The 13,434-nt window shown below is 39.3% G+C and overlaps 3 protein-coding genes across 4 annotated transcripts; 2 read left to right on the forward strand and 1 right to left on the reverse strand.

Annotated features, from left to right (window-relative positions):
* Nucleotides 1–297: 297 nt before the first annotated feature.
* Nucleotides 298–5,506, reverse strand: tex26 (testis expressed 26). The gene is made up of 7 exons (XM_026191441.1): nt 5,384–5,506; nt 1,716–1,800; nt 1,458–1,620; nt 1,203–1,374; nt 855–1,037; nt 603–764; nt 298–454 (listed from the first exon to the last, which is right to left on the reverse strand). The coding sequence occupies exons 1-7, from the start codon at nt 5,457–5,459 to the stop codon at nt 321–323; spliced, it is 975 nt and encodes a 324-aa protein (XP_026047226.1). The 5' UTR covers nt 5,460–5,506; the 3' UTR covers nt 298–320.
* A 1,685-nt stretch (nt 5,507–7,191) lies between these two features.
* LOC113036525 (high mobility group protein B1-like) lies at nt 7,192–10,072 on the forward strand. Its single transcript, XM_026192925.1, has 3 exons — nt 7,192–7,334; nt 7,447–7,621; nt 9,977–10,072. Exons 1-3 carry the CDS (start codon nt 7,192–7,194, stop codon nt 10,070–10,072), a joined length of 414 nt encoding a protein of 137 aa, XP_026048710.1.
* hmgb1b (high mobility group box 1b) lies at nt 10,010–13,354 on the forward strand. Of its 2 annotated transcripts, none has more exons than XM_026192303.1 (5): nt 10,010–10,238; nt 11,329–11,484; nt 11,584–11,729; nt 11,842–12,016; nt 12,115–13,354. In XM_026192303.1, exons 2-5 carry the CDS (start codon nt 11,338–11,340, stop codon nt 12,250–12,252), a joined length of 606 nt encoding a protein of 201 aa, XP_026048088.1. In that variant the 5' UTR covers nt 10,010–10,238; nt 11,329–11,337; the 3' UTR covers nt 12,253–13,354. The 2 variants fall into 2 exon arrangements, with proteins under 2 accessions (XP_026048088.1, XP_026048090.1); XM_026192305.1 differs by lacking the exon at nt 10,010–10,238 and adding an exon at nt 10,622–10,702.
* Nucleotides 13,355–13,434: the final 80 nt, after the last annotated feature.

Here is a 13,434-nt window from a genome sequence, read left to right on the forward strand (position 1 = left end):
TTCACTTCATTTAATTTACATTGCAAACCTACAGTTGCTAATATGTGTCAACAAAGGTTAAGCATTTTTCTTTTATTGTTATCAAGCTGTATAAGAATTGAGTTAAGTCCGATTGGGGAATATATTTTATATAAAACTAAGAGAAGCACGAGAACATTTGATTATTGGGCACAGACGTTAGGTCACAATATCACGCACACAAAAACTAAATCAGCAAAAATGAATTCTTTCATGTTTAATTCATAATATTATTGTGCTGATTTTACAGACTGAACTGAGATTACATAAAAACACAAACAGCTAATATAAAATGATGAAATTCAGTGAGGTCCTGGCCAGCTTGATCTCCACTCTGGCGAGTCTGAGTTACGCACAGCTGCTGGAAGTTTATTGACTTTCTCCTTATTGTTTGGACAGACATCTTTACTCAAAACCACTTTTAGAGCCTCCTGCTCTGTAAAGCCAAAAGATAAAAACCAACATAAGCACATCTGTCAAACCACAATCACTGAACAATCTGTTATAAAGCTAAAACATCAAAATAAATAAATAAATAAATAAATAAATAAATAAATAAATAAATAAAATAAACTGGTGCTAACCCCTTTTAGGTAAAATTCTGTGTAACTGCTCCAGCTCCTGGGGTGTCAGAGACTTCATCACAGATGTGACAGTATTGACTGGCTTTCCGAAAAAATGGTCATAGGTTGTTACATTAGCACGATTCTTCTGAATCTGCAAGTTTCTTGGTACAACAGTGGGAACTGTAACATAGACAATCACCATCTAATACACTGCAAATCACCAGAGCTGCTGTTTACATGCATCTTCTATAGTTTTTGAGTAGACAGTACCTATACCGGGGCAGGTCACATTTGGATCTGTTTTGCAACAGCGAGAAACACTGACCATGAGTTCAGATTTTTGGTTTGGCTGGCGATAATTGGCCCTCATCACAGTGTCAGTAGAGAGTGATATGCGGTGCCTGTTGTGCATAGGTGCAAACCATCTGGCTGCTTTTTCAGTGTCATTGTACTCTGTCAAGAAGAAAATACCATGACAAAATGAAAATGAATGGCAAATGGAAAATGAACTGTAGAGAGAAATGTCATGAAATGTTATGACATCTGGATGTGTGTGCACAGATGTAGTCAGCCATTCTGACAAGTTCTCGTACATGAGATTGACTGAAAATTGTGTACCTTGAGGTGTACCCATGAAGTCACATTTGTAAGTGGAGAGGTACTGTGCGGTTAGGGCCTTACGGATCTCACCCTCAGAAGGGAGGCATTTCAAAGGGAATGCAATATGGTCAGAGTTTCTTGCAACATCCCTTGGCAGCCTCCACATCATGAAAGACTTGGGGGAAAATAGCTTAATTTAAAGGTTACAATACACTGTGAAAGGTCAAGCATGCCATTTCACTATAAATGTAAAAACTGAGGGTTGGTGCCAACCTTGCTGGGATGCGGGTTATTTCTCCTCTGCCCTGAGGCTGTTCCTGTACGAATGCATTCAGGTTTACAGGCAGGCTTCCAGCTAAAGTCCTTACTGTATATACTTGAACCAAAAGGTCCAGACTGTGAATATGAGTCTATCAATGACGTTGACAGGGGCTTCCTACATAAGTACCAGCACAGACACATAATTACACACACAACCATGCATAATGTGTATGCTTATTTAGAGCCTCATAAGTCCATGATTTTACTTACAGGAAAATATCTGCAGCTGAACTTGGCTGGTAGACGAATTGCCTTTTGTGAGTTGTTTCATATGGATCCCACCACTGTTTCCCCCCTGGAAAAAATACTACTATACTGTAACTACTTTTTTAAGTATTTCAATCACTGTAGACATGGCACATCTAAAGCTGAGTTCAAATTAAACTTTTTGATCTACATAGTAACGACAGTATAACAAAGGCTACTGTATACCTCTGTAATGTAACTGTGCTTAAAATAAATGTTACTTTTTGATCCATTAAAATGTAGACTTGTACTAAAAAATGAATCTGTACTTCTAAGTTCTGTTGTTCTCTGTAATTTTAATATTATCCAGATTTTGCTTGAAATATTAACATGGACTTGGACAAAAATCACATAAAACAAAAGCATACTGGAAAATTTACTGTTAGTCAATTTGGTCAAAATTGCCACGTAAAACATGAGTAGTAATTGGTGCATCTTTTTAATAAGAGAGTATAAAATGGGATATTGTGACTGTGGTGCATGTGCTTGTATTATAAGGATTTGTTAGAGGTGCCTTATATACACTGAACAAAAATATAAACGCAACACTTTTGTTTTTGCTCCCATTCCCCATGGGATGGACGTAGAGACCTAAAATTCATTCCAGATACACAATATAACCATCCCTCCCAAACAGTGGTCACAAATCAGTCCAAATGTGTGGTAGTGGGCACATCTGCTATATTGAGATAATCCATCCCACCTCACAGGTGTGCCACATCAGGATGCTGATCTGACATCATGAGTAGTGCACAGGTGTACCTCAGACTGCCCACAACAAAAGGCCACCCTGGAATGTGCAGTTTTTTGCGCTATTGGGGGTCTGGGGACCCAGAACCGGTCAGTATCTGGTGTGACCACCATTTGCCTCAGTGCAACACATCGTCGCATGGAGTCTATCAGATTGTCAATTGTGGCCTGTGGAATGTTGGTCCACTCCACTTCAATGGCTGTGTGAGGTTGTTGGATATTCGTGGGAACTGGTACACGCTGTCGTATACGCCGGTCAAGCACATCCCGAACATGTTCAATGGGTGACATGTCCGGTGAGTATGCTGGCCATGCAAGAACTGGGACATTCTCAGCTGCCATCTGCCCTGAACAATGTGAACCATGATTCATCCGTGAAGCGCACACCTCTCCAACGTGCCAGACGCCATCGAATGTGAGCATTTGCCCACACAAGTCTGTTACGGCGACGAGCTGGAGTCAGGTCAAGACCCCAATGAGGACGACGGGCATGCAGTTGAGCATCCCTGAGACGGTTTCTGACAGTTTGTGCAGAAATTGTTTGGTTGTGCAAACCAATTGTTCCAGCAGCTGTCTGGGTGGCTGGTCTCAGACGATCTTGGAGGTGAACCTGCTGGATGTGGAGGTCCTGGGCTGGTGTGGTTACACGAGGTCTGCGGTTGTGAGGCCGGTTGGATGTGCTGCCATATTCTCGGAAACGCCTGTGGAGACGGCTTATGGTTGAGAAATGAACATTCAATGCACGGGCGACAGATCTGGTTGACATTCCTGCTGTCAGCATGCCAATTGCACGCTCCCTCATTGCTTGTGGCATCTGTGGCATTTTGCTGTGAGACAAAACTGCATATTCCAGGGTGGCCTTTTGTTGTGGGCAGTCTGAGGTACACCTGTGCACTACTCATGATGTCAGATCAGCATCCTGATGTGGCACACCTGTGAGGTGGGATGGATTATTTCAATATAGCAGATGTGCCCACTACCACACATTTGGACTGATTTGTGACCACTGTTTGGGAGGGATGGTTATATTGTGTATCTGGAATGAATTTTAGGTCTCTACGTCCATCCCATGGGGAATGGGAGCAGTAACAAAGGTGTTGCGTTTATATTTTTGTTCAGTGTATATAGTAACAGACATATAAGGTGCCTTATATGCAATGTTCTCTCTAATTTTTCATGTGTCTGAGCGAACGCACAAACTCCCTGAGCGATCCCTTGGACCACTGTGAGCAACAGTAGACGTGTGCACTGTGGTCACGCCAGCATCGAATCCATCCAAGTTACATGGTTTATTAAAATAATCAAATTACAGCATTTGCATTTATGTTAGACTCCTTTTAACTGCTTTATCCCACTTACAATGAAAATGTAAAAACATCTTGTTCATGACCTGTGTAGTATGTTAACACTATTGGAAGTAAAAATAACTTGAACTCCAATTTTGAAAACAAAACTTTCTTTTTTTTTTTTTTTTAATAAAGCGGACTATGAGTCTGTGGTCTGGGAGAGAGTCCTGTAACTCTCTGTCTGCAAAATAAAGTATACAAAGATCAATGTTGGGTAATTAATTATATAGTTACTTCTTTAAAAAGTTACTGAGTTTTGCAAACAACAAAGTTTTTTGCAGCTGTTTACCTAAAAATGCTGCCAAGGCGTTTTTTAAATAAACATTTCAAAATATTTACAGAACAACCAGCTGTTCTGCATCAAATTTGATGCCACACAAATTATTTGTGCTACTCCAAAAAATCATTTCTGTCCACTGTGAGATAAAGGAGAACATCAAAAGCCTGATACCTGCAGGCCTGACAACAGGAGATGTATCACTGCTGTAACACCTGTAACATTCAGCAGTCGCCTCATTGTTCTGACGCACACAACAAAACTATTGACTACACTACACACTAACTACACAAAATTTGCTCTAAACGTTGCAAATCTCTGGCATTTCAAAACCGCCGTCACTCCTAAAACTTCCTGGAGTGCTTTCAAGCGTTTTCCTTATATGTTTTTACCGTTCCTTCCCGCAGTAAATATAAACAACGATAGTAATCCAGAAGAAAACCAAACATTGCATATATTTTTATCATAACTCTGGTTTTACGTGGCCTATCAACACAATTTAAAAACTGGTATAAAGTCCACACTTTTTCCGTCAATTGTTCCTTCTGTCCTGCTCACATCTCCAATGGTTGTACACGTTGTCATTAACGTGGCTTCACTCCACAACAGCCACGCGGCGCCGCTTTTCTAGCTAAAACACCGGTGTCGGCACATAAGGACGCTGTCATAGCCTATCAACGACGTTGATTAGCTGTGCATTTACGTGAATGTGAATTGCGTGATTGGCTGGACTATGGGATAAGGTGGCATCGTTCTAATCCCATACTGGAGCCGCCAGTCACTTATTGACTAACACTTCAAAACAGAATTGTCAAAGTTTTAATTTTAATTTCAATTCAGGTTAGATTTTTTTTTTGTGCGCAACGCAGATTTTTTCTGCGCAGGGACCGTGCCATCAGTGCGCAATTGCGCACGCATGCAGTTTAGAGGGAACATTGCATATGTCTGCTATAGATGATAGTGGGCAAAACAATTCCTAACTTCTCAAATCTTATAATCTGACAAATACTCATATTACAACCACAAACAACTAAAAATAACACCCCAAAATAATAAAAACTAAACATTTTAAAACAAGAAAAAACAAAACATAAAAAAGCAGATAAGTAAGTTTAAAAAACACAAAACTGGTATAACATGTACGTTAATTAAACAAAACCTTTTGATGTTACAATAACATGCAAAATAAATGCAAGAAAACATTTTAAGTTCCATACTGGGTTTCTTTTTGTGTTTACCTATCCTTGGTTTAACATTACCTTGTGTTGCCATTGGTGACTGGTGGTTTGTTCTAGCATCTCCTCTTATAGCTGATTTCAGTGTACTTAAATCCATTTAATTTTTAGATGAAAAGTTACTTCATTGGTATCCTGATGAAAAGCATATGCTGACAATTCCTGTGAGTATTAAAATTAGAGCATTATACGTACACAAGCTTTATCTACACAGTGTCAAAGCTGATCCAAGCAGGATGTAGTATGCACTGTGGTTATGGAGACCTACAACATTTAAACAGAAGCACAGCAGGGGAGATGTTGAATTAAAAATTTAGCATTGTTACAGGCGCCTTATATGTCTGTTACTGGTGATAGTGGGTAGTAACTAAGTACATTTGGGTATATTTTTCGGTAATCAATATTCAACTCATCAACAATTCAAAGAGAAATAACTTACAGCAATAGATTTAATAGTTCCTGAACATTTTATAAATAAAAAACATTAAAAGAGAAATGGGCAATTCTTCTGTACTGCACTTCTTTCAACTGTATTACACATCTTTTAACTGTATAAACTAAACTTTAGATAATATCATGATTTGTTTTTTCTAAAAATAGTACATGACATAAAATAAGATATTTCATAGTTGCAGGAGGTAAACATTTAACATTTTGGCTTTGTTCATCCATCCTTGTCCACACAAAAAATGGACTTCAGAAGTTTTTACTATTAGAAGTCACCTCAAAGCTTTGCTATTATTACTTTTGCTGCTGCTAAAAATGATAACACTACATTCCCTAACTTAAAAGTGAGTGCTTCCTAAACCTAATAACTAGTTTGACCACTTTTGGCAGCAATGACTATAGTATATACAATCAAGCATTTGTGATAACTGGCAATGAGTCTTGGGATTGCTTTAATTTAGGCCCAGTGAAGGATTTTAAAACATGAATGACCTGTTTAAGGCCACGCAAAAGCATTTCAATTGGATTTAACCTCGGTCTCTGAGTGGGCCGCTCTAAAACCATCCTTTTATTTATTATTTTTTGAGACATTCAGAGACTTAGTCTTGTGCATAACCAAACTGTACTTCACAGCTTTGGGTCACAAACTGATGGCCGGATATTATTCTTCAGGATTTTCTGATAGAAAGCAGAATTCATGGTTCCATCAGTTTCGACAAGAACCTGAAGCAGTATAGCATCCTGAAATCATCACACTAGCACCACCATGTCTGACTGCTGGTATGATGTCCTTTTTATGAAATGCTATGCTAGTTTAATGCAAGGCTTCCAAAAAGTTGTACTTATGTCCCATCAGTCCACAGAATATTTTCTCAAAAGTTTTGGGATGTTCTTTGGAGGATGTTTTTTGGCAAATGCAAGACAAGCCTATGTATTCTTGTTGATCAGCAGTAAACTCACCCATGGATGCTACTTTTTTCCCAGTCTCTTTCTTATTGTTGAATTATGAACACTGACCTTATTGGCACATTCCAGTTACCTCATACGTTGGGTGACAGAACTCAGGAGGGCTGTTACTCCCGAGTTAAAATAAATATAAAGAAAAACAGGATTTGATTTGCTTCTCAACAAGGAAGAGCCATTCCTGTGTCGCAAACAATACAGCATAATACTTGCTTTTTGTAATATGCTGTATTTGTATTATGCACAGCTGCAGGTTGGTGGAGCTGGTACTTTCAGAAAAGAAAATTGGAGTCGAAGGGACATTCCAGACCAACAAAAAAAAACATCTTAAGGCAACTGTTGTTGTAATTAAATATTTTTTTTCTAAATTCAGTATTTAATTTTTTAGATTGTTTAAAATTGGCTGTGTTTCTCCAAAGACAATGTCTCCAAAAGAGAAAGGCAAGTTTGAAGACATGGCCAAGCAAGACAAGTTGTGTTATGAGCGGGAAATGAAGAATTACGTGCCTCCCAAGGGCCAGAAGAAGAAGCGATTCAAGGACCCCAATGCCCCCAAGAGACCACCGTATGTGCCATAATCTACACTTTCTCATTTTCTTTCAGACTGTAGGGGTATTTTGAGCAATTAAACGGCAACGTTTTTGGTTTTTTTCCGTTTCCTTCTTTTCCCCCCACAGGTCTGCATTTTTCCTCTTCTGTGCAGATTTTCGCCCAAAAATAAAAAGTGAAAATCCAGGCCTTTCCATTGGGGACACAGCAAAGAAGTTGGGAGAGATGTGGAACAGCTCATCTGCGGAAGAAAAGCAGCCATATGAGAAGAAGGCTGCCAAGTTGAAGGAGAAATATGACAAGGTGATAATCCAAAATGACATGGAAGTTAAACTTGTTGATTTGATAGAAAAATGTTATTGTCTGTGGAGCATGGAAAAGAGCCTATCTCTCTGTTACAGGATATTGTGATAAGGTGATAATCCAAAATGATTATCACCTTGTCATATTTTCCCCCCACAGGTCTGCATTTTTCCTCTTCTGTGCAGATTTTCGCCCAAAAATAAAAAGTTAATTAATTGAACTGAAATAAATATAACAATTGCAACTGGGAACTTGGAAATTCCGACTTAATCTGAAATGCAGGATAACTGAGGGAAGTGAGACTGCGAGTTTTTTTTAGATATTGCTCTGGGTTCTTTTATGACCTCATGGACGAGTTGTTAATCCACTCTTTTGAGTCATTTTAGTAGGCTGGAAAATCCTGGGAAGGTTTCCTGTACAAAGTTGTTGCATGATGTGCTTTTTGAGATCTTTTAAGACCACTAGTGGTGTGCGGATCGATACTGAAATATCGATTCTTCTGATACCAGTAAGTTATGTTGTAGAATCGATTCTCATATTAAAATATCGATATTTTAGTACTTTGGGGTAAATTTGTAGTTTATCATTAAAAGGAACACAGTAGAAAGAAACTATATCATTTGGATCGTCTAAATTGGAAGGAACTACTTCCTCTTACGCCCTTCATAGTCATATGTGAAACACGGCTGTACATGATACTACATGTTACATGATGATGTGTTTCCCTCTTTATGCACTGAAGCTGGCACGTTCCCTGAGTTTTTCCAGCAAGATGGTGCACCACCACATTATGGGTGCCAGGTCCGAGCATTCCTAGATGAAGTTTCCTGAAAAGTGGATTGGTCGTCGTAGGCCAGTTGAATGGCCCCCAAGGTCTCCCGATCTGACCCCCTTAGACTTTTATCTTTGGAGTCATCTGAAGGCAATTGTCTATGGTGTGAAGATACGAGATGTGCAGCACCTAAAACTACGGATACTGGATACCTGTGCTGGCATTTCTCCTTCGGTGTTGCTATCAGTGTGTGATGAGTGGGAGAAGAGGGTTGCATTGACAATCCAACACAATGGGCAGCACATTGAACACATTTTATAAGTGGTCAGAAACTTGTAAATAACTCATGAAAGAATAAAGTTACGTTGAAACCAAGCACACCATTGTTTTTCTTGTGACATTACCAATAAGTCTGATGTGTCACATGGCCCTCTTCCTATTGAAAAAACAAAAGTTGTATCTAAGATGGCTGACTTCTAAATGGCCACCATGGTCACCACCAATCTTGAGGAGTTTGCCCCCTCACATATACTAATGTGCCACAAACAGGACTTTAATATCACCAACCATTCCCATTTTATTACGTTGTATCCATATAAATGGCCCACCCTGTATAAATGTGTGGCAGCCCCTTGGCGTACGCACTCACAACAATGGCAGAGTGTTAACGGAGTCATGTGTGGACGTATTTTACATCCACAAACAGCCAAGACGCGGTTTGCGATACATGTGGCAAGACAGTGAGGTGTTGTGGCAACACCACTAACCTCGTCAAACACCTCAGAGTAAATCATATCACAGAATATGATGAGCTTATGTTGAGGTGAACTGAAGAGGAGGAGAGGGACAGGTGCTGATAGGGCGAGACAGACGTATCTCGTGGAGTCCTTTAGTGTTGCAGGCAGGCAACATGTGCAAATAGCGCACAACTTCAAGTTTTTTTTTATTTCTATATGATAATTCTGCATTATTAAGCAATAAGAACAAGTAGTCTAATGTTCTGTAATCATTATGAAGCTATATTATTATATTATTATTACAATTACATAATACAATTATATATTGTATTATGAAATACAATGAAACATTAAGTTTTCGTACAAAGTATTGGTATCGGATCAGTATCTTCGATACCACCCTGGATTTTACTTGGTATCGGATCGGAAAAGAAATCAGTGGAATCGCACATCACTAAAGACCACTTCATTTTGTCAAAACCTAATTAAGTGCTTTCCATAGCCAGTGAAATTGAACTCCGCTTTTCAAAAAAAATGTGTTAAATCATACCTAATTCATTAATATTTAATAATAATTAATATTTCGCTGGATAAATGAAACTATCATTTAAAATTTTTTTAATTTATTCTTGTCTAATATTAAAACTTGCTTTAACATGTACATGTGGTAAAATAGACAATAAATAAATCAGAACACTTTCTCAAAGCAGTGTGTTACGTAAACGATATGATTCGCTGATAATGCTCCTTTAAGGTAAGCTTAGGAGTAACTTCAAATTGCTAGTCTTTCCTTTTTGTTTTTTACTAATGGGCTCTGCATTTCTTTCCGTTTGTGTTTCCCTGCAGTTAAACTCACTGGCATTCAAGCCGAGCGCCATCACACCGCCGTGTTTTGAACAACCAACCGTTCAACAAGCAGGACTGACAGCGCGTGTCCAATAAGATACTCCAAGGAGTTGGCGGCAGCCAATGTCCGACAGCCGGTGCCCAACACACAGAATAAACACAGACGGATTCTCGCAGCCGAAAGACCGCGCACTGACGGTGCTTTTCGTCCCATTGTTTGAGACGTACCGACGTGCGGCTGGCCTCATATAGCGCTGTAGGGGTAAGCACTATAAACGTAATCTTAAACAAAGCGAATAGTGTGCGGCTCTTATGAATGAAACGATTCTCTGGGATATGCTTTGCACAGTATACATTAACGTTGTACGTAGTTGGTTGCATGGCTGAGCTGAATGGGATGCTAACTCAGTATCACGCTCCTGGTGTTTAACGTTATCTTGCTAACTTGGCTAAGTAGTTACCGTACAGTGACATTCACCACGGCCATGAGTAATAACTAAAATAAAGTGGCCATTGGGTTAAAGGACAAGAGCCCTGATGGTCGAGTTAACTGTCTGCCACACTTCGCTTAACGTAACGTCCGCTGCTGTGGTGCGTGCTAAAGGTGGCTGGATGCTACCATAAAGGCTAGCACTAGCTGGCTGTTGAATGTAGGTTAATACCGTTGACTGGTGCTGAGGCAACCGGAGTACGGTGATACAGGCAGAGCATCATTCTCCGGCATTAGTACGACTTTCACTAAACTTTTAGTCGAATAATATTTAGCGTTTAGACAGGTGACAACAGTAACAGGCAAATTTGTTCTGAAGGACGTAAGGGGTGTTTGAAAAACGGGCAGCTAGCCATTGTTAGCAGTCTAATCAGCCATTTTCATAATCGTCTCCCGAGATGAGCACCGTGACATGCTAGCCTAGCTTGAAGGCTAACGCTGATAGCAAGAGGACACAAAGCAAGATGGCTAAAAGCTAATGAACAATCAAATGAGGTGGACGCTAATGTGTTCACGTAGAACCTTTAGCCGGTTAGCTTCACGTTATATTGTCGGAGTGCTAAAATTAAGCAGTACTATACTGTTTTTACTAGCTTGTATAGGTAAACGTTTGATCTAACGCGCCAGTAGAGTAATGTGTAGCTGATTGTAGTTTTAATAAATGCTAGCCTCTTCATACAATGGATCATCAGTCACCCCAGGCACCCTCCTCCCACCACCCAGTTTAAACAATAGATGTGAGGAACTGATGGAGTAGGAGGCAGACTATTGGCGAGGGCCATTCAGATTCTATTACTTACATTGCATGAAAGTGCTGGTATACTTTGAATTTAAAACTGTATTTTCTCTCCTTAAAATTTAGTAAGCCAAAATGGGGAAGGATCCAAAGAAGCCGAGGGGCAAAATGTCCTCATATGCCTACTTTGTGCAGACGTGCCGGGAGGAGCATAAGAAGAAACACCCTGATGCCAGTGTCAACTTCTCAGAGTTCTCCAAGAAATGCTCTGAGCGATGGAAGGTAAAAGGAATTATTCATAATATTAGATTTTATTTTCAGTTTTCTAAATTCAGTATTTTATTTTTTAGATTGTTTAAAACTGGCTGTGTTTCTCCAAAGACAATGTCTCCAAAAGAGAAAGGCAAGTTTGAAGACATGGCCAAGCAAGACAAGTTGCGTTATGAGCGGGAAATGAAGAATTACGTGCCTCCCAAGGGCCAGAAGAAGAAGCGATTCAAGGACCCCAATGCCCCCAAGAGACCACCGTATGTGCCATAATCTACACTTTCTCATTTTCTTTCAGACCATAGGGGTATTTTGAGCAATTAAACGGCAACGTTTTTGGTTTTTTCCCATTTCCTTCTTTTCCCCCCACAGGTCTGCATTTTTCCTCTTCTGTGCAGATTTTCGCCCAAAAATAAAAAGTGAAAATCCAGGCCTTTCCATTGGGGACACAGCAAAGAAGTTGGGAGAGATGTGGAACAGCTCATCTGCGGAAGAAAAGCAGCCATATGAGAAGAAGGCTGCCAAGTTGAAGGAGAAATATGACAAGGTGATAATCCAAAATGACATGGAAGTTAAACTTGTTGATTTGATAGAAAAATGTTATTGTCTGTGGAGCATGGAAAAGAGCCTATCTCTCTGTTACAGGATATTGTTGCTTACCGCACAAAGGGAAAAGTGGATTCAGGACCAGCTGCTGCAGCTGATGATGATGATGATGACAATGAAGAAGAAGAGGAGGAAGGAGAAGAAGAAGAGGAAGATGAGGATGATGATGATGAGTAGCTCACTTGGGGATGGGACCTGCAGTTTTGTTTATGCCATATATCCTTATATCTCAATTCACCATCTTGAAAAACCGAAGTCAGATTGACCAAGATCATGTGTATATTTAATGTTTTTAAGATGTACAGTGTTATTCTCCTTTTCTTTTTCTTTTGTTTTTTTTGTAAAGTCAACACTACATATCTTACGTTTGGAATTTTCTAGTGGTAGTACTTTATCCCTGCCATATTATGTAACAGTCTAGGAGGACTACAAATAAGTATGAAAGTAACTAGTCCTTAGGTGTTCCAACTCAAAAATGAGATTTCTGAGTTGCTAGTGTATTTTTGTTTATTTTGAAAAATATTTTTTTATGTGCTGTCCCAATGTCTTTTTATTGTTCTTTGAATACCACTCTAATATCAAATGCAGCTGTCGACATTCAAGAATGTCTTCAATAAAGGTCGTTTTTTTTTTTTTTTTTAACAAGTTTGTTTTTTTTTTCCTCCTAATTTTAATCATCTCACAATATCTAAAAACTACCAAACTTCCATGTATTCTATATTCATTACATGCAAATAGGGCCCTTCAGTCCATCTGTAATTCTGTGTTGGGTGTTTCTCATCTTCCTCTTGGGTTCAGGTTTGTTAGCAGCCCAATAATGCGGTCAGCAAGCTATTTGATAGTTTTGGCGCTGTGGGAAGCTTCTAGGTCTTGCTGTAAAAGGAAATAAGAATCTCTATAAAGCCTGTCAGCAGTGGAAAGCAAGAAGTACTCTAAAATCTAGTGGTTCAGTATTAGGAATGCGGCAGTTGTAGCTCCTTTCCTAGTACTGAGCCACTAGATGTCCATGTGTGGTGGATCTTAATCCTCTGTCACCGGCCTCAGTTCTCTGTTTGCAAAGCTCTCCCAAGTTCCTGATTTGACTTACCTTGACAATCTTCTCTTTATATCACACTTCCCTTTTAGACAGATGTTTAAATACAGCAGTCTGCAAACAACTTGCCTTTTTCACAAATGAGACTTAACCTCTTGTGGAGGATAACCATCATTATCTGCAAAACTGTCAAGTCAGTAGTCCATTTTTTAAGTCTTGAATAATAAATGTACCTTTTTCAATCAAGTTCACAATACTAGTTAATCTATGAGTAATTCAGAGTTTGAGGCTTTTTATGTAAACAGATTGCTAATGGCACAAATGAC

Source organism: Astatotilapia calliptera, chromosome 14 (assembly GCF_900246225.1).
Source record: "Astatotilapia calliptera chromosome 14, fAstCal1.2, whole genome shotgun sequence".
Classification (NCBI taxonomy): domain Eukaryota; kingdom Metazoa; phylum Chordata; class Actinopteri; order Cichliformes; family Cichlidae; genus Astatotilapia; species Astatotilapia calliptera.

Bases quoted from the DNA above. Each gene is read 5' to 3' on its own strand.
- hmgb1b (XM_026192303.1), top strand. From the start codon at position 11,338: ATGGGGAAGGATCCAAAGAAGCCGAGGGGCAAAATGTCCTCATATGCC. The intron at 11,485-11,583 runs GTAAAAGGAATT...GTTTCTCCAAAG, and splicing joins AATGCTCTGAGCGATGGAAG to ACAATGTCTCCAAAAGAGAA. The intron at 12,017-12,114 runs GTGATAATCCAA...TCTCTGTTACAG, and splicing joins TGAAGGAGAAATATGACAAG to GATATTGTTGCTTACCGCAC.
- tex26 (XM_026191441.1), bottom strand. From the start codon at position 5,459: ATGGATTTAAGTACACTGAAATCAGCTATAAGAGGAGATGCTAGAACA. The intron at 1,038-1,202 runs GTACACAATTTT...TCTTCTTGACAG, and splicing joins CTTCATGGGTACACCTCAAG to AGTACAATGACACTGAAAAA. The intron at 455-602 runs GTTAGCACCAGT...TTGGCTTTACAG, and splicing joins CAGAATTTTACCTAAAAGGG to AGCAGGAGGCTCTAAAAGTG.
- LOC113036525 (XM_026192925.1), top strand. From the start codon at position 7,192: ATGTCTCCAAAAGAGAAAGGCAAGTTTGAAGACATGGCCAAGCAAGAC. The intron at 7,335-7,446 runs GTATGTGCCATA...TTCCCCCCACAG, and splicing joins AATGCCCCCAAGAGACCACC to GTCTGCATTTTTCCTCTTCT. The intron at 7,622-9,976 runs GTGATAATCCAA...GTTTCCCTGCAG, and splicing joins TGAAGGAGAAATATGACAAG to TTAAACTCACTGGCATTCAA.